General features: G+C 37.2%; 2 protein-coding genes and 1 long non-coding RNA gene across 4 annotated transcripts; 2 read left to right on the top strand and 1 right to left on the bottom strand.

Annotated features, from left to right (window-relative positions):
• The first annotated feature begins 1,444 nt into the window (after positions 1 to 1,444).
• LOC133730362 (uncharacterized) lies at positions 1,445 to 2,932 on the top strand. Its single transcript, XM_062157986.1, has one exon. The coding sequence runs from the start codon at positions 1,445 to 1,447 to the stop codon at positions 2,930 to 2,932; it is 1,488 nt and encodes a 495-aa protein (XP_062013970.1).
• Positions 2,933 to 6,657: 3,725 nt separating this feature from the next.
• LOC133730285 (uncharacterized) lies at positions 6,658 to 8,096 on the bottom strand. The gene is made up of 3 exons (XM_062157926.1): positions 7,601 to 8,096; positions 7,037 to 7,528; positions 6,658 to 6,929 (listed from the first exon to the last, which is right to left on the bottom strand). Exons 1-3 carry the CDS (start codon positions 8,094 to 8,096, stop codon positions 6,658 to 6,660), a joined length of 1,260 nt encoding a protein of 419 aa, XP_062013910.1.
• A 5,032-nt stretch (positions 8,097 to 13,128) lies between these two features.
• LOC133711701 (uncharacterized) lies at positions 13,129 to 24,078 on the top strand. Of its 2 annotated transcripts, XR_009847083.1 has the most exons (5): positions 13,129 to 14,155; positions 15,809 to 21,855; positions 22,629 to 23,397; positions 23,506 to 23,565; positions 23,660 to 24,078. It is a non-coding gene; the product is annotated as an uncharacterized LOC133711701 (long non-coding RNA). The 2 variants fall into 2 exon arrangements; XR_009847082.1 differs by having other exon boundaries at positions 15,809 to 23,397.
• The last annotated feature ends 853 nt before the right edge of the window (positions 24,079 to 24,931 follow it).

The following is a 24,931-nucleotide window of genomic DNA, read 5'->3' as shown; positions in this document are numbered from 1 at the left end:
AGGCCGGTCACCTGGTTTTTGTGAAGGTGAAGGTAGTCTGAGAGAGGATAACGAGATCTGCTTCTTCAATTCAAAAGGGAATTGGATCTCTTGGGGTTTGATCTTAAGAAGCTTGTCGGTGCTCATATTGGAAACAATCGGAGTGAGGACTAAGAAGAGGTGGTAAGTGGTTTTTCGGCTGAGGGATTCGAATGATTTGAGTGGATTTGCAAAATCGAGATCTGTATTCATGAATATTCTACAAAAGGATCAAAAGCTTCTGCAGTACATCCAACAACACGGTCATGGAAGCTAGCGAGCTCTCCCCAAGCTTGCAGGTATGCCTTCGATTTGTTCCATCGATAAGGATTGTTGGTTTAGCACTATGCTAAAAAAGATCTCTAACATGTTGTAGTTACTAAGTTATATTGGACGATCTACTACTCGGATACCATGATATTTGATTTTTGGGTTACCATGTAGTATTTCCAAGAACTTGATGATATTTCTCTTAATATTGCAGGTCTCAACATATGTGGTTAGAGCTGGGAAACAAGTATACTTCTTCAACGAATTTCCTCGATCTAGATGGGTTAACTGACAATGAGATCAAGAATTTCTGGAACACTCATTTGAAGAAAAAACTGATCCAGATGGGGATTGATCGGATGACTGTGATTATAATAATTAATCTTTAATACTGCATTATGTAAATTAAGAAAAACAAAAATGCCAAAAAATCTCCATAAACACAAATGGTAAAATTGATTAATTTACTTTTTAAGATTTCACTAGTTCACACAGATTTTAAGTAAAAATCTCCAATATGATATTTTAATAGCATATTGGGTGCAGAGATGGGTCCCACATAAAAATTCACACTGAGTTTTTAATCTGTGTGGAGAGAGCAAAGGCCACCCCCCTCAAATGGGACAGAAATTAAATGTGTGAGTGTAGGGTGGGTATTAGGCTTCCCACACAAATTTCAGTGACTATTAGAGTTTATATTCACTGATTTCAATCAGTGTGTAAAGCTATTTTTGCTAGTAGTGTTTGTACGTTAGCGTTGTCTCTCATGCACGTATATATGAGTTGCATCATTTATTTAGTTGGTTTGGTATTCATATTTTCTATATTTGGTGTATCGAAGCCTTCAGGCACTGACGTACGTACCTACGTAGCATATATGACTCCTACTTAACATTGTATAACGGTCTCATTCTATGTGTATCATATACGTAATACACGCGTCCGGGAACAGTTGTAACTTCCACGTTGGACTAGATGAATTCAAACGACTTCCTAATCATAACATGACTTGGACTTCTGTCCGTGCCTAAATAACATTGGTGAGAGCTAGAGTTTCTGAATCCTAATATGTCTTGGACTTCTTTATGTGCCTATATAACATCGGTGAGACTGGGTTTCCATACCAAAAAAAGGAAAAAGCATAGAGATCTAAGGGATGGTGGAGCATAATGATGAAATTGGCGTTTCTGGTTCCAATAAGGTGTTAATGAGTCTAGAAGATGAAGAAGCAGGAGCTAAGGATCAAGAGAGACGGCTTAAGAGACGACGAACTTGCCAATTAGGATACGAACAAAGAGAGGGGGAGCAATTGATTGAGCCAAGTAAGACTAGGGACAAAGCGGCAACAATGCTGCAGATTTCATGTCTTCCAATAGATGTTTTGTATTGTGTTCTTGATAAGTTGTTGGAGCTCGTTGACTATGTTCGTTTCGCCGCTGTTTGTAAGGAATTGCATTTTGTTGCAAAATATTACAATCATACAAAGCAACGTTGGCTGAGTAAACCGCAGCTACTTCCCATGCTCATGCTCCCCACTAGTGAATCTGATAATGGGAGCAGCAGCGATCCCCAAACAAAGCAAAGACCACTGTATAGCGTTTCAGAAAGAAAAATCTACAATAACATTAAAATTGGGTTATCAGTGCCTTACAATGAAAACTTTTGTGGCTCTAGCCAAGGTTGGTTGGCCTCGGCACACAAATCTATCGAAGAATGGCAAGAAAAACGAAAATTGAAGGTCATCCATGAAATAACTCTGCGGAACCCTTTCGGAAAAGCATCAGAGGCGATTCATCTTCCTCCGTATGTGCATTGCATCCCAACATTTTACCATCATGTTAAAGAATGGATCCCAAGAGTTATCTTGTCTGCTAACCCTGCTTTGCATCCGGAAAACTATTATGTGCTCTTAGCATTCTATAGACCATTGCCGAACCGCATACCACGATTAGGTTCTGATTATTCTCCGCCGTTAGCACTTATTAAAGGAGGACAAGAATCTTGGATCACGACCAACCGACTGCCTGTAGGTCTTCCAGATGATGCTATATTTTATAAAAACAATGTCTACTTGCTTCTTGAACGGGGATATTATAATATGGTAACCGTGGAAGTTAATAGCGGTAACCTTTTACCGCCGAAAGTAGACTATATACGTTTTAAACCTCGCCCTACTCATATTTTCCCTGCACATTGTTGGGAGCAATATCTTGTGGAATCAACAAATGAAGACCTATTGCTTGTTCGAAGATTTTATGCATTTAATAAAACCTCCTTCGGCGTTTGCAAGATCGTGTTCAACGAGGAAGACGATTCCAATTATGAAGGCACTTCCACCGCTCAGCTGGTTGAGGTTAATTGCATTGGAGATGATGCAATATTCTTAGGTCAAAGTCAATCCCAGTCTGTTTTAGCTTCAAGTATTCCTGGCTGCAAGCCGAATTGCATATACTATGCCACAGAAAGTGTTAGACGGATCGAGAGTAAATGTGATTACTTAAGAAGTGAGATGGGTATTTTCAATTTAGGGGACAGAACTACGACACAACTACTTGACTCTGACTCTATAAATAACTGGAATTGGAACAAGATGAATATGCCACTTTGGATCCTACCATCATTAAACGTACCCCTAGGTTCGTAGTTCATAGCATGTCGATCATATATATGATGCATCCTTGAACGTACCCCTAGGATGCATCCTTGTAAGTCTTAAGTATGGCCGCACACTATTGTTGTTCTTGGCTTCATTTTTTGTTTGCTTATTGATCGATCGATCTGTATCATGCATATATCTATAGCAGTCAATCGGTTCATATAAATAAATCATCTCCTTTTATTTTATTATTTTTGGAACCAATTTCTGCAGCAATCATGCAAGAACGACTTTTTCCCACAATATTGTATGTGGATCTCAAAAGTACTGATAATTGGCGATTGGAAAAGCTTTTGTACTCTGCTGGATAGTGCTTTACATATAAAGATGAGGTTCTAATGAGACTTACATACTATTGCTTTAGTGTGCTTTATGATTAAACATGCCTATAATCATAGTTATATATAGTTTGTAAATTGTAGGAGGCAGGGTTCGAACCCTCCTCATACACAGAGGCTTTGCTCCCAACCACCAGAGCAAGAGCTGCTCTCATTATAATGTGTACAAATGTTATATTTATTATGTCTTACGCGATAGAATTAAAATAAAAGAGAAGCAAGGTTCGAACCTCAGACCTCATGTACAAGAGTTTTGCTCTCAACCACTAGAGCACAAGCTACTCTCGTTGTTATCCATACAATTTTTATATGTATTCTGTCTTAAGGGATAGAATTAAAACAAAACTAAAAATTTATCCCTTTCATCGTGTTGTATACTTGTATATCACCCATTGCATCATCTTCCACCTCCTTCCTACAAACCCAATCCCATATGGCCATGTTCACAATCTCACACTTTCACAAATCCACGAATACATGCAACGCATTCCCAGCCACAAACCTATCATATTTTCTTCCAGGAATGAACAATCTGCAGATCTCACACTTTTTAAGCTACAGATCTCTTACAATCTTCCAGGAATGAACAATCTCAGTACCTAATTCCATGATTTCCACTACATTTTTTAGGTTGCAGATCTCTGATTTCTTCTCTTTCTTTGTTGTATCATCTTCTTTCTTCTCCTCCAGATTTAACTCAGAACTATCGGCGGAAGACTCAAAACCGATCGATGCCAACTGAGATCTCGATTACCGATAGCCGGTATACCAATCATGTCGGATCAGTATCGGTTTGAGAATTGGATTACCGACACAGTCAGTTCGGCTGACGGTTGAGGCAAAAAGGCCTCGGTTTAGTACCGAATCCAGCCCTAAAAAAAAGTGATATGGCAAATTTTTATGTTTGAATTATACGTGTATAATTCAGCAGGTAGTAAAAAAAAAAAGGGAATCAAAAATACGGATATATAAAACACTATTTTTGTAAGAAAAGAACAAATAATCTACTCTCAACTCTTATTTTTACTTTATAATATTTCTAAAATGTGACAAAACATGAAGAAAATGATATGACACCTAAGTATAATGTAATCAAGCACTTGAATTACAATACGCCATATTGAAGTTTTTTTCAATTATACGCGTACTGAAATTTTATACGCGTTTTAACTAACTATGCCTATAATCGCTAACCTATAGCCTCTGAACTCTTCATAATTAATCCTAATCCTCTTTTGTAAGAGTTATTAATTAAAGAGAAAAATGCACCAACAGATGCACCGGCCAATTTGATACCCACATTCTAAATGGTATCAATGTGATACCTTAACCCATATTTCGCTATCGACGAGATACTTCCTTCATATTTCGCTAACGGCTCTGTTAGATGTGTGACGTGGCAAGCACGTGGGCCCCAAAAATGCCATGAAATGACCGCAGACTCTACCAGACCTTAATTTCCCGCCATTTTCCACGGGGAATGACCACAATTTCCTCCATATTTGTACTGTACCACATAAATTTTCATCAAAATGAAAATCTAATTTAATGGGGAGAATTGGTAAGCATTGAAAATGATGAAAGCCATCACATTTTGATTGATATCTTGGGGAGTAGTGGTCAATTTGCTCTGTTGTGGGATTTTCTTATTGAAATGAGAGAGTCCAATATAGAGCTCATATAATCAAGACATTTGCGGAACATAGGCGTAGTTGGCTTTCTACAAATTCAGAGTTTTAGAAAAAAAAAATTTATGGCTTAGGATGCAAGTCATTGGCCAATTGTAAACTCCAGCTTCCTAAATCAATCGTCTTATGGAGTTTTTAGTGAATTTAATCAATTTATGCATTTTTTTAGTTAAATGGGTCGTAGTGTTAACCCTTAAATGGGTCATTTTGTCCAACACGACACGACCTATTTATTAAATGGTTTAAGTTGAAAGTTTTGATGTTAAAACAGAAAACTCGTAAAAACATACCAGCCCTGCTGGTTAAGTAAAATTCATTAGATACTTTTTATGAATGTCAACTAAGTATCATAAGTAAATTGCTCCCGGTTGTTCAATCATTTGATAACCATATTCATTCTTTGATAAATGATCAGAGATAAAAAAAAAAAAGGCGTGAGTTCTGTGGCGTGTTCTGGAAGCCTTCATCGAGTGCAGTCAAGTGCAAACTGTTCATTCTACTTTCAGTGCGTCTCTATCTAGAATGATAATGAATGGATGTAATAGAGTAGGTACAATGACTCCTCCTCCTTGCTCCCCCATGAATATACCCACCAATAGACCTCTATTGGGGCCAATAGATGTCTTTTGACTAGAATATAGGCTTCTTTTAGGGCCAATAGATGTCCATTGCCCCACAACATTAGTGTTTCAGTTGTCTTGGGAAGGGTCTTCAAACATCAACAATTAATTGTTGGTCAAATATATATAATTATAGATGCATGACTTCTTTTTTCCCGTAAAAAATTATAGATGCATTTTTGCCGAGTCTTAAAACACATGTAATGAGCAGAAATCTGACCAAACTTCCCATTCAATTATAACATCATGTCTTACAAAGGAGAAATTAAAATAGAGCAAAATTAAAACTGCTCCATGATGCATAATTTGTCCAGCAGCACTTAATACACAACCTCAACTGAAACTGAAACTGAAACTGAAACTGAAACAAAAGAGTTGACAGTACTGCAACCAAAATGCTCCAAAAATCAGCAATGTAAAGAGGTTCAAAGCCCTGCCCATTTAGAGGAAGCTTGACTTTGTTGCATTGGCTGGGATGACTTCTTATGTGCACCTCTTGCAATAGGATTTTAACTACTTTGAGTAGAAGGTTGCTGTACACTTTGTGAAGCTGATGTACTTGTATTGACACTAGAAGTACCAGCAGCAGTTTCTTTCATCTTCTTCCAAGTCTTTCTTGACCTTATGATTTGGTCCTTCAAGTTAGAACACCCCTTTGGAAGAAATGCTCTATTAGGCTACCCAAAATCAAAGACAAAGAAACAGGACAATCACCATAAATGCCATTTCAATATCAGAAAATGCAGAAACAACTAAAGCATTTTGGGAAGTGAAATTACAAGTTCAAGAACATAATCTCAAATTCAATAAAGTACACAAACATGCTGCAATTTAAAGTACAACAAGGCATAATCAGTTCAACTTGTGTCATACCTTATTGTTGGTTCTCTTCCTTTTGTTACTAGGTTTTGATCATTTAGATGAACCCTCTCCCTATTGAAATTTGCAAGAAGCTGTTAGTGCACATACACAAAGTAAATGGCAATTTGCTCCATCAAAAATCTCATTATTAAGGACTTGCAGTTGCTGCTGCCTTAGCTGTTGTGTCCTTGCTGGCCACATACTCTTCAACATGTTTTGATACCAGCCTTAGGCAACTTCCCCTCTTTATGTGCAGGTGGGGCTGTGGTCTGATTCCTCTCTCTTGGTTCCTTCACCCTTTTCATCTCAGGCCTACCAGGTTGTTGCTTGAAAAGTGGAGGTGCAATGGGGTAATCAACAGGTTCCCAATCCTCTTGGCCAGCAATATGGTAGATTATGAGGTTGTAGGCCTCCATATAGGTTGAGGGAATAAGATAGTCGTTACAATATAATGCAGCTTCCTGTTTCTTAAACCTTACTGCACATATGACATGAACACAGGGTATCCCACTCAGCTGCCACCTCTTACAGGTGCAAGTATGGAGGCCCAGATCTACAACATGCTTGCTGCCATGCTCTCCACACCAGTGATCTGGAATATGAACTCGCCAGTTCTATGTGCTCTGTATTCTATTGCTCTCTGACCAATCTTGTCAATGATCTTCTTGATTCTAGGTCCAACCAAATCCTTCCACCTTTCACAAGCCACTCTTCTATTTGATTGCCTCACCATCATATCCATTCTAATATTTTCTAACATTGTTAGGATAGGCTTATCTCTAACTAGCACAATGGCTGCATTGAAAGACTCACAGAGGTTGTTAAGCAGTATGTCACACCTGGTCTCATCTCTGAAGTAAGCCCTAGACCATTGTGCTGGATTCTTGTCCTGAAACCAACTCCAAGCTCTCTCACTGAGCTCCCTCAAATCAGCCATATGCTTGTTGAACCACACCACAGTGCTTGATCTTGCTGCATTCCGAACCAATTGTTTTAGCTCCTCCCTCGGATGCTTGGCCTTGAAATTGTTATACAAATGTCTAACACAGTGTCTGTGTTCAGCATTTGGAAACCAACCTACAAATGTACAAGTCCATATTAAACCAGCAACAAAGGGCAACACTTATAAATCTCGAAAGAGCAACAAACAAGCATTATCTGCAATTGCATTTCCCAGAGCTTTTTGCTTATCTGTGATGAATGTGTAGCTGCTACCTCTTTCTATCTTGATATCCCATTTCAGCAGCTCAAGAAACCAAGTCCATGTTTCTTGGTTCTCAGTCTCAGCAATGGCATATGCAATTGGGAACATCCCATTGTTTGCATGTATGTGAACTGCTGCTAATAGCGGTCCAGGATGGTGCCCTTTTATGTGACACCCATCCAAACCAATTATAGGCCTGCAACCATTCATCCACCCATTCTTGCATGCTGCAAAACAAATGTACATCCTCTGAAATCTCCTTATGTCACCATCCATACAAGTCTTGATCTCCACAGTTAAACCCGGATTACTTCTCAATAATTCCTTCCTGTAAGCAACAAGGTTGTTGTACTGATCTATGTAGTGACCTTCTTTCAGTCTCTTTGTTTTTCTCTTTGCTGTTATGGTCTGAACACCCACATCCAGCTTGCATTTCTTCATCGACCAACAGATTAGCTTGTACCTCTTAGGCTATTCTGTTGTAATTCAAGAAGTAGCTTGTTTCCATAGGAGAACAGGTATGCTTGTTGTTTAAGGTCCTAATGATCAAGGTTAGACCCTCACCCTTGGAAGTACTTGCATACAATCTGAATGGGCAGTCCCATTGGCAGTTGACCTCAATCTTATGCTTTGAATTCTTCTCAAACCACAAACCCAATTAGTTTTTGATTGCACACTCCCTAACAGCCTCCTTAAGTTGCTCTGAGTTTGGGAAAGCCAACCCCAACTTGAATTTAGGATTTCTCAAATCCACAGATCTGATCTTCATTCCCTTGTTAATCTTCCTTGGAAGTGGATTGTCATCCTCATCTTCCTCTGTTTCACTGCCCTCTAAACTCTCAAGGTCATCAGATTTTCCATGGTCATCTGAACAGTAGCCTTCATACCCCATGTGGCCATGTCATCAAATTCCTCAACAACCCTTAGCTGTGAGACATTTTCTTCAAAGTCTACATCATCAACCTCATCATGCTGCAAATCATAATCTAAATAAACATATAAATTAGATCCTGAATCTGTCTCCTCATCCTCAATGAACCTCTCCTCTGTTCTTGCATTGCTACAGCTTCCTTTCCTTCTTGTGTTATACCTTGGCTGTTTTGGTCTCTTCCCCCTCTTTTTAACCTTTGCAACCTGAACTGTTTTTTTTTCCTTATCAGATGTAGTGGCCTCCTTGCTTTTCCCTTTCTTGCTTTGCTGTGACTATTCTAATCTCTCCCTCAACTCTTCTGCCAATTTCTCCCTAACAGCAACAACATCCCTTGCCCTTTTCTTTGCAGCCTCTTGTTCTCTCTTCTCTGCCTCCTCCCTAGCCAAGTGCTCAGCAGCCTCCCTTTCTCTCAATCTCTGAGCCTCATCTTGTTCCTCAACAGTAGCTTGACTTTCTCTTAACTCAGCTGCCTTTCTTTCAACCTTCTCCCAAGCTTCTTTTTCAGCCTTCTCAGCAGCCTCTCTTTCTCGCCTTTCTATATCCACAAGCTTCTTGTTTAAAGCAGCTGTGGCAGAGGCAGGCTAACTCCTTTTGACACAATGCTTCATCCTTCTAGGTTTAGTAGTGGTCTTCCCTAAGTTACCCTTATGCCCTTCATTTCCATCACTTTCTCTCCTGTGTCCCTTCTGCCCTATACTTGTTTGTGATCCCAACACATCTAGCAGAATATCAGAAAGACCTACAAATGTGCTTTGACTTTGTCTAACCCCAACATTTACTCCACCTTCTTCTCTTCCCACATTTAAGCCCTCACCCACCCTTGTTTCACCCTCATTACCATCTAAACCACCCTCATCTTCAAGATCAATTATCTCGGGAACACTGGTCCCCATAGTAGCTCTAGAAGGTGATCTATTTAACTGGCGACCAAGCAAATTGGCTGCTTCAAACATTCTTTCTTTCTTTGCTGTTGTGCACTTATTGAGTGGATTTTCCCAATCAGGATCATCGGGCTTCAGATCATCCAACTCAACCTCTCTCTTTCTCCTAAGACCACCTCCAGTTATGTACACTGAAATTTGCCTTTTATTCAGGGGAATGACCTTCAGCATTTCTATAGCATCTGCATCATTCTTGATTGGGATAAAGCGATCATTACTTGATGTTCGAGGTAGCTTGAAATGGCATGAGATGGGCTTCTCCCTGTACCCCAACGCATAGGCAATATTGTTCATCTCTACCCATGAAATTAACTCAGGATCTAGCCCATCTAAGTAGATCTTTCCCCCCATCTTGTTAAACCTTGACACCTTATACTTCTTTGTCCCATCCAATTGCTTGTCAAAATACCCACCATGAAAGATTTCCATGGTGTACAAATGCTCGAGAACTGCAAAAAAAAAAAAACAGAATATGAACCCTATCCATCAATAACAGCATCAATACGAGACAATAACGTCCTAGGCTATTGGAAACCCTCAATGATAATGTACGATACCCAATACGAATCGTATTCAAACTTTGCCCAAATCGATTTTTCTGGATTGGGAATAGAACATTTAAAAACCCTAATTCGAATTTAAGCATCAATCACCAAGAACAAAACCATTATAAAACCCAAAATGCACAAATCCATTTCCATATTATTTTTTCTTTAATCAAGCAGCACTACCAAACCGATTTTTATATGTTTTCACTTTTGGCCTTGACAGATTCGATGAAACCCATATTTTTTTAACAACTCCTTTCGTTTTTAAAAGTCTGACCATGCTTGTTTGTCGGCATCAAACTCATTTCCCCTAAAACCTAAACATCAGATAAAATTAGAGGATTGAGTAGAATCCAAAATTTACTTTCTGGGGGTGGTCCAGATTCCTGAAAGATCCTCCACTTTTTTGCCATCTCTTTACTGTCGGAGATTCGATTCAGTCTGTGATCTACTCCGCTCAGACTCCCAGTCAGATTTTCGAATCTTTTGGATATAAAAGGTCAAATTTTGGAGGGATTAGAGTTTGGGTCTCACTTTGACAAGCTTTTTCGAACAGAACTGTGTGAGAATGGAAGGAAACTCGGGCTTTTGATTGTTTAGGGCTGCAAATTGGGTAAAAAGATGGGTCTCACATCTAACGGAGCCGTCAGCGAAATTGATTGGGTGCTTAAATGCAACTTACGCGCAATAAGGGCACGGTCATCAAAGAAATGGGAAATATTTGGACCTGAAATTATCGTACCACGGGGATTAAAAGCTAACTTCAATCCTTGGTTGTGCCGATTACTAAGTCACTAACAATTATGAAACCTAAAAAATAACACCAAGCTATTTACATGCTCGGCTCGGAACAACCAAGCCTAAAATGGGTCAAGAGAACCACAAGTGAATGCGGAATCTCACAACCAAGTGATATGGACAATGAAAGTGGTTTGTGAAAATTGAGTTTGATTTCGAAAAATAAAATTGACAATTAAAAATTAAAATTGCAACTAAAAATTAATATAATAGGCACTAATCAAGATATGAAATTAGGTCACTATGGTATCCTCCTAGCCAAATTTAATGCACAAATATATTCCGACAATGGTCATTCAATTCATAGTGGCATCAAGAACCGTACCCAAGGATTTTCAAGGCTCATGGGTCATTAGATTCCTTAAAGGGTATTCTTACTCCGGATCAAGGGTCGTAGAAACTCAATTGGGACAATCTAGAACCTTGTTAGGGCCTCTAGTTGCACCAAAAGGCGAAGAGTCCTAGAATCTAGGTTCTCAAGCTAGCTAATACGGCAATCGAAATTGGTATTGTAACTAACCATGTTCTAAAAAAGTGTCCTAGCTATAAATTAGAGAAGTGATTAGGTCCCCTAATTTGTTCTAGACATGCTCATCTACACATTCAAAAGTTAATCAAGCTCCTAAGCATGCATCGAAGCCAAATATTATAGAATAGAACATATGCCAAACACGAAATTGAAAACCATTAAATTAAAACATATTTATTACATTAAATCCATGCTAGGGCTCAAACCCTAGCTTCCTAAATAGACTACTCACAACCCATCAATAAATCAACAAAATTATACATCAATTAAAGAGGTAAAGGTGAAGAGGAGTGAGAAGCAACAAGAACAAGTCACAAATTGCTATGGAGCAAGTATGACAAGCCTTGATTTATGATTTTCCACTTTTACCCAATCTCAAATATTGATGCTCCTTAAAATTCCTTGAGAAATTGATGAGGATTTGATGTGGAGTAGTGAAGATTAAAAGAAAATATAAAGTGAGTATGGTGGTGTGGTGTTTTGGAGAAGAAGAGAGGAATGAAAGGTGGTGTGCGGCTACTGTTGGAGAAGAGAGGATGATTCGAATTAGGGAAATATCACCAATGGTCACTGAGTTATGACTTATTTGACACTTAACTCACTGTATTTTCAATAATATCACTTAACTCACTCATCTTTACATCTGTATTTCACTTAACTCACTGCCGTTAATTCTACCGTTAGAAGCCGTTAAAATTGAGGATATATTTGTCAAAACACTTAAAAATCATTTTTAACTTAAAAAAACTACATTTATTAGACTTTTTTTCAATTTTTTTAAATTTCTGAAATTTCTAATAAAAAATGATTTTTTTAACTTAAATATAATTTGAAAAAAAAAAATTCTTTTTTTTTAAAAAAAAAGTTAGAAATGCATTTTTTTAGTGTTTAGACAAATATACCCTCAATTTACATTTATTAGACTTTTTTCAATTTTTTAAATTTCTGAGATTTCTAATAAAAAATGATTTTTTTTAACTTAAATATAATTTGAAAAAAAATTGTCTTTTTTAAAAAAAAAAATGCAATTTTTTAGTGTTTAGACAAATATACCCTCAATTTTAATAGTTTTTAACGGTAGAATTAACGACAGTGAGTTAAGTGAAAACGGATGTAAAACTGAGTGAGTTAAGTGATATTGTTGAAAATACAGTGAGTTAAGTGTCGAATAAGTCATAATTCAGTGACCATTGATGATGTTTTCCTTTCGAATTAATATATGGTTCTCGGTGGTGTAGGGCGGGAAGAAGAGAGAGTGAGGGGACACGTGTCAGCAAGTGATGGGAAGGAAATGAAAAAGGAAAGAACAGAAAAAGAAAAAGGAAAGAGAAAAGATGAAGAGTGCACGTGGGGAGGGGAAGGAGGAAAAAATATGCTGATGCTGACGTCAGCAAAGGCTGATTTTTGTTTTTCTTTTCCTTTTTCTTGTCTTCTCTTCTTTATTCTTTCTTCTCCATTCTCAATGCATTTCCGCAAATACTATCGGAGACAATTAGATTCCGTTCCCTTGATTGGCATTGACCACGGTTCTTGACTATTTCATCATTTTGTCGGAAACTCTAATTTGCTCCAATTTTCTCTTAATTTCGGCAATTCTGCTAATTTTTTACACAATAAATAAAAGTGAATTAATTACATAATAATTGACTTAAGGATTAACTTATTTATAGTATTTTAGATACAATTACATGCATATAAATGCGTGTAATGATAGGAGCATTTTAATAGTTAATTCCTCACATTTTGCTTAGTTAATTCCTTAACGAATCGATTTTTAACTCAATTTCTATTTTCTTAGGTACATTGGAGTAAATGATGGTGAAATGAGCATTAGGTCCACACTTACCTATAAATGGTGGAGAAAAATGGAAATGTACTAAAATGTCAATTTTACACATTTTCCTACTCCGGCTAGGAGAAACCAAGCCAAGCAAGGAAGAAGGAGCGGCCGCCGGACCAAATGAACTTCAAATGAGCTGAAACTTTCCAGATCCATTCTACACATCCTAAGGATCATTTCTTATGAAGAGTGCCAGAGCTATAATTGAGTGGAAGGCCTTCAAACAGTCAGCCCAATTTCCTGCAGAAGCAAAACTGGAAAACTGGACCTGTAAGAGGTCCAGCAGCATTTCCAGCCCAAATGCATGGAAATAAATTCTGAAATTTTACCAAAATGATCTACACTCATGGTAGATCATTTCATATGAAGAAGTCACGAGCCAAAACTGAATTCCTGTTGGAGAAATAATTGAAGGAATAAAAGGACAGAAACTGACCTAAAACAGCTCAACACCACATGTTCAAGTTTCCTACCCACATGAAGAAAGCTAGATGCTTTTCTCTTTTTCCTTGGATATATTTTTCTGCTCCAATAGATCATCATCACTTCCATACTTCTGCACCTTCATGCCTTGCTTTCATTTCATCATTACTCCATCTTTTCCATATTTTACAAACCACTTTCATTATTTTTCTTCCATTTATCATTTCACTCTTCTTTTTCTTCCCTATATAAACACCTTCTCCTCTCACTCTAAGTACATTCCTTCATCCATTTCATCTTCTTTGTCTCTCCATTTCCATTCCATTTTTCTCTCCATTCTCTAGTTGCAAAATTCTGCGTTTTCAAGTAAGAAGAAGAAGAAGAAGAATGAGCCGGGAATATCATATCCTCCATCGTCCACCTTGAAGGCTTGCTTCCAAGATTCAAGATTTCAACGTTTCAAGCACTCCATCTCCATCTCCAACTCACGGTGTAATTCATTCTTTTTCCTTATTTAATTTCGTAGGAATTTGTTTCTAGTTAACAATAACATTAAGGGCAAAGTTTAAGCCCAATTTCTATGTTTGAATAAAATTGTGATTTCTTTATGTTGATTTTTATGTTGCTTATGTGAGATTGCTTAATTGATTTTGGATTATGGAAAACTTTTATATGTACGTGTTCTTTGATGGCCAACTTAGGATATATGCATGTAATTGGTGCTAGATTTAAGTAGTAAAGGCTTTGGACAAAAGTCGAAATCAATTAAGGAGGATTGCAAATAGATGGACTTTTTCATACTAAGTTGTGCACTTTGGTTGACATCCTTTCTTTGTTCTTCATGCATTGAATGTGTTCTTGATTAGCTAGTTTTCTAGACTATGATTGCATGTTCAATAGGTTTAATTTAGGTGCTTTCACTTAGATTAAATATTCAAGGAAAGTAAAATATGGGAAATCATTTGCTTTGAATGTTTCACATGGTCAACTTATTTCTCATGACATAGATAATCAACTATAGGAATTGTAATTGGATTTCATTCATATGATTGTAGTTTTGATCTTTGTTTCTTGTGTTCCACCCTTGTATATGTGTTTTTACACTTTCTTTATTTCATTTAATTTTAATTCCAATTCTATAATCTCAAAACCCCCCTTTTTATATTAACTTGTATATATTTTTATTCTTTATTTTATTTTTGTACATAATACTTTTTACTTTATTATTTTAATTCTTTATTTGTTTTTGTTCACAATGACAGGTGTACCCTCAATCCCCGAAATAGAACGATCCCTATTTGCTTATACTACTAACGATATTTTCAGGGTTAAATTATGCGCTTGCTTTGAGCGTATCAATTTTTGGCGCCGTTGCCGGGGAATTGAAAAATCACTTGTTTTTGTTTATAATTATTGTATATAAACTGTTTGAAACTTAGTTAATTAATTACTTAGGTTGTTTTTTTTTATATTGTTGAACACGAGTTTTAATTGTAAGTTGTAAATTGAATGGAATAGGTGAAGTCGTGTTTATTAATATTGGCCTAAACCCCTTATTGGTACCTAGTTCAGGTCCCTTAAGGTTGAGGGCGGCCTTTATTAACATTCATTGAACTGTCTAACACACTTAGGACCTTTTACATCCTAGTAAGAATATCCTATGTGAGATGGTGTCTAGGAAGGGGACAACGTTCATGACGGGTTTTTGAATCCAGAAGTGCTTATAAATGGGCCTAGCTCATGCCAAAATGGATTTTTCCTCTTGTGTTCGCCCTCCCCTACCTGGCCATTTCAGTAAGGTTGCCCAACGGATGTAGGAGGGACTTTGTGTCTAGACGACTATACTTGGGCCGCACGTCCACTTGATTTACCGCTTGGAATTAGATTTGATATCAATAATGTTTATAACAAATGAAATACTTGTGCATACTCTTTACGTGTAAATTATTTTGTTGTTTCACACTTTATACTTGTAAAAATACTTTTTTTACGTTTTATACTCACTTGTATACTTAACTTGTGTCTTATGTACAAAATACTTGTTAATTATACTTGTAGTTTGTAATTCATAGTTACTTGTTTTTTTTTTTTTTTTTTTTGTATTTCTTTGTTAATATTAAGTTACTAACTTTATTTAATGTAGGTACCGTCTGGCTGCAAGACGTAAAATACAAGCGCTGCTTGGGAGGCAACCCAATTCAGAATATAATCAGATTTGCTTTCTCTTCCCCTTTTACTCCTCCATTTTCTTTTTGTTTTAGTAGTTATTTTCGTAAATTTCATCCCTATATGCTTACTTATTTCATTGCATGCTTTTAATTGATTACATTGAGGATAATGCAATATTTAAGTGTGGGGGAAGGGATTTATATTTTTGTCTTTCATTTTGAATCCTATAAATATTTTTGTCTTTCATTTTGAGTCCTAAATATTTTTGAATCCTTTATTTTAAAAAAAAAAAATAATAATAATAATAATAATAATAATAATAATAAAATAAAATAAAAATAATAAAATAAAATAAAATAAAAATAATAATAAATAAAAAAATAATAATAAAATAAAATTTAAAAATAATAATAAAAAAAAAAAAATGCATTCATTCAGTCTTATTAAATTCAGCTATTTACAAAAAAAAAAAAAAAATAATAATAATAATAATAATAATAATAATAATACTCTATACTAAGCCATGTCTGCATCTCTGTAGGAGTTGAGGCTGAGCTCAAGGGAAATGTGAGAGCCACCGCCATAACCGCTACCTCTCTCGGAAGTAGTCTTCATGATGCCCAAGATGTCCTCACCATGCATGGGGAATAGTGGAAGGGTTTCAATCTCCTGGTGATCTCCTCCTCGTTGTTGCAGGGATGTTTGTCCTCCTGTTGTGCCAAAAGAGTTGTACTGGTATTAGTGTTGAAGTGTGAGGAAGAATATGAAACAAAATTTAAATCAAGAAATCCTTCATTACCAGTAGAATCGGTGGAACCAAAGTTGAGATTAATGGATCTACCATCATCAGTAGAACTAGTGGACCCAAAATTGATGTCAATGGATCCACCAGCTGGCCCAAAATTGATGTCGATGGATCCACCAGCACCAGTAGAACCAGTGGACCCAAAATTGAGATCAATGGATCCACCAGTACCAGGAGAACTAGTTCCCATGGGCACTTGAGCAGCCTGATTGCACCTCTTCATCTGCTTCTCTCGAGCCCTGACATTCTGGAACCAAAAATAAATGTTCTTGCCCTCAACATGTCCATACTGGTTCAGCTGGAGACAGATCTCGTGAATGTGCTCTGTAGTTGGGCACTTAACTCCCTTGTCGTAGTAAAGATCCTTGAGGATCCTTATTTGATCTGGAGTAGGAACCCACCTGGCACGGCTTCGCCAGAAATCTGTGTTGGCACTACTCCCGGCTGCTTGGTTGTTTCCTCCATCCTCGATTTGTTGCGGGGTTTGTAGCTCCATCAGTTGCAGAGTTCGTGGTTCCATGGTGATGGGTTGAGGGGATGTGAAGATCGAAGAGTAAAGTTGTCAAGTGTTTGAAGGAGTTGTTGTTAAAGGGATTAAGGATGATGATGGTGTGTTGGAGATCTGAAAGTTCATAGGAAAGATGGGATTGAATCAACTAGATGGGAGAGAAGATCAGAAGAGAAGGATTGAATCGAAGAAGAAATATTTTGAGTTTTGAAAGAAGAGGAAAGCTGAAGAGTTGGGAGAGAGGGGCTGGAACTCAGGAGAGATTTTCGTTCCTTTGGAGTGAACAATTGCGCCCTCAGAATGCACCTATTTATAGAGCGAGGTGAGCAGATCTCCACCGTTGGATGGACGATTCCTGTGATTCATTCTACGCGTTGGATTAAAGTCGCCCTGAAACCCGGAAAAGTTGTTGGCGCGTGGAGAGCGTGTAAGGGGACCGAGGGAATCTCGAGGCGCTGTGGCAGACAGCTGTAGCCGAAAGCAGATTTGACTGCCGTAAATCACGGAAGGGATAAGCCGTGACACAAGTGGGCCGTACTTGGGCCTGTCTCGGATCAAGGCATCACTGTAGCTGTGGGTGGAGGCCTGATGGGCCGAGTTTCAGAAACAGTTTTGGACATGATGGGCCGAGTTTCTGAAACAGTTTTGGATGAGTTGGGCCGGATTTCTGTAACAGTTTTGGATACGTTGGGCTGGGTTTCTGCAACAGTCTTGGATGTTTTGTGCCGAATTGTTGAAACAATTGAAACAGTTGGTTTAAATAAAAGGATTGGTATGGATAATAACGTGAGCAGCCGTGCTCGAGTGGTTGAGTGTAAAGTTCGTGTACAAGAGGTCTGAGGTTCGAACCTCGCCTCTCGTTTATTTTTATTATGTTCGTTTATGACATAATAAGTATAAAATTTGTACACATTATATTAAGCACAGCTTGTGCTCCAGTGGTTGGGGACAAAGGTTTCGTGCAGCAGGTTAAGGTTTCGAACCTTGCCTCCCCCGCTTTTTTTTTTTATTTATGTCACTCCATCAGAACCCTCCTCCGAAGGCTGAAACCAGCAAGAAGGCTGTCACTCGCCCGCATACCGCTCCTCCAAAGGAGTAAATGGAGCTACAAGTCTAGGCTGAAAGACTTTAAACATTAAGCGCTGCATGGGAGGCAACCCATTTCAACCGTAGCTGTGGAGGAGCCATCAACGCAGATTTGCTCTCTTAAACTCTATCTCCTCTATTACTATTTTCTGATTGTATCTTTGTTATTTGCGTTTTTAGTTTTTGTTTTTAGGTTTTCTTGAGTTAATCATTCCATTCACATGATAATTGTTCATTGCATGCTCTAACTTGTTTAACATTGAGGACAATGTATGATTTAAGTGTGGGGGGAAGGATTAATGCTTGTAGTTAGTTTTTGTCATAAAAAGAAAACAAAATAAAAAATCAGAAAAATCAGAAAATTAAATTAAAAAAAAAAAAAAAAAATCGTTAACTTTGTTTTAGGTTTTATATTCATGTTTTGGTTTTTGTTTATCTTTGTTCTTTAGTTTGTTTGTTTTGTTTGTTTGTTGTTAGAGTCAAAATGAATTTTGGGTAAATATCTTCTTCATCGTAGGCGCATCCAATGGGATGTGATGTCTAAAGGTCTAGTTTGGATATGAGAAGTGCTGACAAAGGGTCTCGTCCCCTGTAAATCAAGTGAGCTGAGCTCCGCCAAAATCGTTCCTCTCTTCACCTGGTCATGTTCCAAAGGAGTTACCGAAAGGAGAAGAGAAATATCCCTAAGTCCAAAACGTTTTTTTTCTTGTATGTTGCATCACTTTATGTGTTGTTCTTGTTTTTGTTTTGTTTTGAGTCTTAGGATGCCTTTCAACTGTCTGGGATGATTCTATATCTCTGAAATCATGACTAAAAGAGGATCACAACATTGAGATGATTTTAACATGGTATTCTTTGGTTAATTGAGATATATGAAAAATGTATGCACTTGTAGTGGATATGGATTGCATGACCTTGGTACAGAATATGAGCATGTTAAGATGAGTTGTGATTCATAAAATCCATGTGAAATAATTGAACCATGTCCATTTTTCTTGGAGTGAAATGAAAAATATATTCTTAATTTCTTGGCGATGTTTTGATGATCTCATTATTCTTTCATCTTGATTGACTGCTTGCCATAGATTAAGTTTAATTGACTAGAGAATGCTAGAATTCGCTCTTGTGCTTGTTGAGACGTGATATCAATACATGGCCCTGATTCTGGAAGGGATAGAGGTTCTCTAGGAATTACCACCATTGCTAAATAAACTTGTGTCCCCATTTGTGCCCGTCGTGGGACCCCCCTAGATAAACCCCTTTGAGCCTACATTAAGCCTTTTCTTTCATCACCCTAAAAATCCTTAACCCCTGAACCTTAGTATAGTGATAATCCTACCCTTTGTTCTAAAAACTTAGTGGAGCTATCTTTTGAGACATACTACATGGGTTTGGTGCTAAGGATGAAGATTGAGAAGAGGTGAAAGTTCAAGTGTGGGGATAGACTTGTCCATAAAGAAAAAGATATGTTGAAGCCGTGAAAAAATGAAAAGAAAAGAGAAAAATTGTGTACGGCTAAAAAGAAAAAGAAAGAAAAAAAATATATATGTTTATGGACTTTCATCCCCCATACTTAGTGATTTTGGAGTTTGCTTTGAATTGAAGGCCCACTACAGAAAAATTTGACCTTTGTCCATTTCACTAGAGTTCAAAGGAAGTTTAGAAGGAAGGTTGGGCCCAACATGAAGACATTAGCCCTTTTATTTTACCTCTATGGGTGTGGCGTTTTGAGTTGGTGGATTTCTAGAAGTCTCTCTACATCTGCATGAGCTCTGCTAGGTTTTTAGGATACTTTGACATTCCATACCTTTCATTTCTGAAAACTTTGAGCCTTAGCTCCATTACAACCCTTTGAGAAGACCTTCTTGATCCTTAAGATGGGACAACCTTTGATGTGGAGATGAGTTACAAGAGTTGAACCTATGGCTTGGGTCCATTCGTGCAAGTAGTTGATATCCTTCATGAGATCTTTTGAAAAAAAAATTATATTCACAAAGTGCTTTTCGTTTCTTATATATGTGAGCTATTTGACTGCCTTAAAATATGTTCTCTCACATATAAATGAGTGATTATAAGCTTTTAAGCATTGCCTTGATCTGAGAGAAGAAAGAGTGGATATACCTTATGAGGATATGAATCATACTTGTCTGAAGCATGCTAAGCTAAACCCCATCACCATTGTTACAACCAAGTCCTACTTGTGTATGTGTGGATCATATGTTTTAATTAACTCTCGAATGCTTAACATTGATTCTTGGTTGAGTGCTAATCTTGGTGTTGTGAAAGTAAGAGATTTCTGAGACAATATGTTAAAGGGCAATAGAGGTCTTTGTGATGTCAACATCTTGGTCTTTGTCTTTGAATTTACTCTTTTATGTGTGACATTTTTTTCTTTGTGTTTTGCTTTGTGTTTTACGTTTTTGGTTTCTTTGAGTCTTTGTGTTTTTGTTTCCATACTTAGTCATTTTTTTTCGTTGGTTTCTTTGTTTTGTGTCATAGTCTTTTTGGTTTGTTAGTTTTTGATTTTGCTAAGGGACTAGCAAAAGCTAAGTGTGGGGGAATTTGATAGGAGCATTTTAAAGTGGTATTTTAATAGTTAATTCCTCACATTTTGCTTAGTTAATTCCTTAACGAATCGATTTTTAACTCAATTTCTATTTTCTTAGGTACATTGGAGTAAATGATGGTGAAATGAGCATTAGGTCCACACTTACCTATAAATGGTGGAGAAAAATGGAAATGTACTAAAATGTCAATTTTACACATTTTCCTACTCCGGCTAGGAGAAACCAAGCCAAGCAAGGAAGAAGGAGCGGCCGCCGGACCAAATGAACTTCAAATGAGCTGAAACTTTCCAGATCCATTCTACACATCCTAAGGATCATTTCTTATGAAGAGTGCCAGAGCTATAATTGAGTGGAAGGCTTCAAACAGTCAGCCCAATTTCCTGCAGAAGCAAAACTGGAAAACTGGACCTGTAAGAGGTCCAGCAGCATTTCCAGCCCAAATGCATGGAAATAAATTCTGAAATTTTACCAAAATGATCTACACTCATGGTAGATCATTTCATATGAAGAAGTCACGAGCCAAAACTGAATTCCTGTTGGAGAAATAATTGAAGGAATAAAAGGGCAGAAACTGACCTAAAACAGCTCAACACCACATGTTCAAGTTTCCTACCCACATGAAGAAAGCTAGATGCTTTTCTCTTTTTCCTTGGATATATTTTTCTGCTCCAATAGATCATCATCACTTCCATACTTCTGCACCTTCATGCCTTGCTTTCATTTCATCATTACTCCATCTTTTCCATATTTTACAAACCACTTTCATTATTTTTCTTCCATTTATCATTTCACTCTTCTTTTTCTTCCCTATATAAACACCTTCTCCTCTCACTCTAAGTACATTCCTTCATCCATTTCATCTTCTTTGTCTCTCCATTTCCATTCCATTTTTCTCTCCATTCTCTAGTTGCAAAATTCTGCGTTTTCAAGTAAGAAGAAGAAGAAGAAGAATGAGCCGGGAATATCATATCCTCCATCGTCCACCTTGAAGGCTTGCTTCCAAGATTCAAGATTTCAACGTTTCAAGCACTCCATCTCCATCTCCAACTCACGGTGTAATTCATTCTTTTTCCTTATTTAATTTCGTAGGAATTTGTTTCTAGTTAACAATAACATTAAGGGCAAAGTTTAAGCCCAATTTCTATGTTTGAATAAAAATTGTGATTTCTTTATGTTGATTTTTATGTTGCTTATGTGAGATTGCTTAATTGATTTTGGATTATGGAAAACTTTTATATGTACGTGTTCTTTGATGGCCAACTTAGGATATATGCATGTAATTGGTGCTAGATTTAAGTAGTAAAGGCTTTGGACAAAAGTCGAAATCAATTAAGGAGGATTGCAAATAGATGGACTTTTTCATACTAAGTTGTGCACTTTGGTTGACATCCTTTCTTTGTTCTTCATGCATTGAATGTGTTCTTGATTAGCTAGTTTTCTAGACTATGATTGCATGTTCAATAGGTTTAATTTAGGTGCTTTCACTTAGATTAAATATTCAAGGAAAGTAAAATATGGGAAATCATTTGCTTTGAATGTTTCACATGGTCAACTTATTTCTCATGACATAGATAATCAACTATAGGAATTGTAATTGGATTTCATTCATATGATTGTAGTTTTGATCTTTGTTTCTTGTGTTCCACCCTTGTATATGTGTTTTTACACTTTCTTTATTTCATTTAATTTTAATTCCAATTCTATAATCTCAAAACCCCCCTTTTTATATTAACTTGTATATATTTTTATTCTTTATTTTATTTTTGTACATAATACTTTTTACTTTATTATTTTAATTCTTTATTTGTTTTTTTTTTGACAATGACAGGTGTACCCTCAATCCCCGGAATAGAACGATCCCTATTTGCTTATACTACTAACGATATTTTCAGGGTTAAATTATGCGCTTGCTTTGAGCGTATCAATTTTTGAGCGTATCAATTTTCGAGGCAGATTATACAATAGTGAGAGTTCTTCAAGTGATACCTGAAGATGAATACAAGCAAAAGACTTACCCTAGTATCTTCTCTCTACAAAGGGACATGTGGACAACAAAAAGACTACGAAAATTCAAACTTTGGCTGTCTCAATTTGTAGGTTGTTTGCATGAAAGGTTGTATTTTTGTGATTCAGATTCTGCCTCTCTCGTGACTTTCAACCTGAGCATGGAGGATGTCAGGCTGATTCCTCTGCAATTGGAATTGGCGGGACATGTTCTCACTTTTGGAGTTGCAAGGGAGAAAGTTATACCTGAGCAGGTGAGAGAAGTCTTGCTTATATGCTGCCATAATCGAAAGGATGAAATATCAAGTCTTTGGAGGCTTAGAAAGGAAAAAGATGGGGATATCTTTGAGAACCTAGCAGTGTTGGGTAATGAGTGGCTGTTGCAGCCACTCTCCTATTTGCTTGGTGATCCGGACATGATCTTGCTACTACAAGACAGGCGAGCAATACAAGTGTACAATGTGGTTCAGCAGTCCAGAACAGAAATCTACAATGATGGGACTGAGGAAGGAGAACGTGGTGGAATTGCTGCAATTGGATTTTATGATACCAGTGTGTCTGCACCTCTTCAAGAAGAAATTGTCACGATACAGGTATTACTTTTCTGAAGATAACCAAACATTATACTTTCATTTAGATATTCTCTTACCCATCTTTGGTTCACTCACTCTTAAGTCCACCTCTTTTGTTCATACTTGCAGACATCCGGAACCAAAAAGTGGAAGAAGAAGTATGACCCTGTGGGATCTCCATAGAAGCTGGTAAGGACCAGTAGTTGTCATTAAGATCTTCTTTGTGGGTTAATGCCTTTCTCTTATGTTTGTTCACATTGGAAAGTTTACTTTTTGCTTTCAGCACAAGAAGGATGCAGTGGAGAAGTTAAAGAAGGATTGAATGTGCCTGGGTGAGAAGAGAGTGCAGAGGAGAGATTTAGGCATGACATCTGTTCCTAGCTTTAGCTAGCTTGAGAGATTTAGGCGTGACATTTGTTCCTAGCTTTAGCTAGCCACAACAAATGTTTCAAGCTCAGAAACATTTGTTGTTGCTAGCTTGTAGCTAGCTAGCTTCAATCTTTACAGCTTTTGTTTTTTGGTCATATTAGGCATGACATTATTGACATGCGACACAATTTGTCTCTAGCTTGTAGCTAGCTTCTATTTTTTCAGCCTTTTTCTTTTAGTAACAGAATCTGTCATACGACACAACTTGTGTGTAGCCTTTGATTGAACTAGCAACATGTTTGAGTTTTCTCGACCACCAATTTTCTTTCGTCAGAGTACTATTCATCAACTTGGTGTCTTTGATCTAGAAGATTAGACCGAGTTTCCTTAATTTGATCTCTTCTCAACTCTTGTACTTGCTAAGAAAGTAAGTATAGCTTTTATTTGACAGTTTCTTTAAACAAGGCTTGAGGGCAGCCGCACCGCCCTTCTTTTAAAAAAAAAAAAAAAAGTAGTATAGCTTTTATTACCATTTGGTATGATAAATAATTACCATTATTTAAAGTATTCTTATTACCATTAGTGTTTCTCCTATTTGGACTAGAAAAGGACCAAAGCATTCTAGTGTAGTAGTGTTTAGGTATAGCTTTGTTTACTTGCTACGACATCTCTAATCCAACATTATGTCTTCTCTGAACTTTTCATGACCAATATTAGTTGTCAAAAAAAAAAAAAAATTTCTATGGTAAAATTACTGGAATTTTTCATTCAATTTAGTACAGAACTTTCACTCTCAGATGTTAATATATGGCCATAAGCCAGCTAGAACTTTCTTATATATATTTTTGCATTCAAGTGTAAAATGAAATAGGAACCTCACTGGAATGCAAAGTACAGAACTTTCACTCAGGTGTTAATATATTGGAATCGCTGGCGTTGTCGTTGCAGCCGCATAAGACTCGGGCGACACAACTGCACTCCCATCCAAGAAAGACCATGGACAACTAAAACTAGACTGTAGACATGATTGACAGTCAAGCGAGCAAAATCAGATCAGCGATACGAGGCTCAGGCTATTGGAAACCCTAGCAGAGCCCATCAGTACGGGCATAACGGTAACTCGATTGAAAAGACAAAACAAATTTGTGTCATATCACACTTCGGTCCTATTCTTGGAAAGGACCAA

This window comes from Rosa rugosa, chromosome 1, assembly GCF_958449725.1.
Source record: "Rosa rugosa chromosome 1, drRosRugo1.1, whole genome shotgun sequence".
NCBI classification, from domain to species: Eukaryota; Viridiplantae; Streptophyta; class Magnoliopsida; order Rosales; family Rosaceae; genus Rosa; species Rosa rugosa.
The sequence above is the reverse complement of the archived record's forward strand: the minus strand, read 5'-3'. Positions and strand labels throughout refer to the sequence as shown.

Bases quoted from the DNA above. Each gene is read 5' to 3' on its own strand.
- LOC133730362 (XM_062157986.1), top strand. From the start codon at position 1,445: ATGGTGGAGCATAATGATGAAATTGGCGTTTCTGGTTCCAATAAGGTG.
- LOC133730285 (XM_062157926.1), bottom strand. From the start codon at position 8,096: ATGAAGAAATGCAAGCTGGATGTGGGTGTTCAGACCATAACAGCAAAG. The intron at 7,529-7,600 runs GTTTGTTGCTCT...GTACATTTGTAG, and splicing joins TGCAATTGCAGATAATGCTT to GTTGGTTTCCAAATGCTGAA. The intron at 6,930-7,036 runs GTGTGGAGAGCA...TCATATGTGCAG, and splicing joins GTTCATATTCCAGATCACTG to TAAGGTTTAAGAAACAGGAA.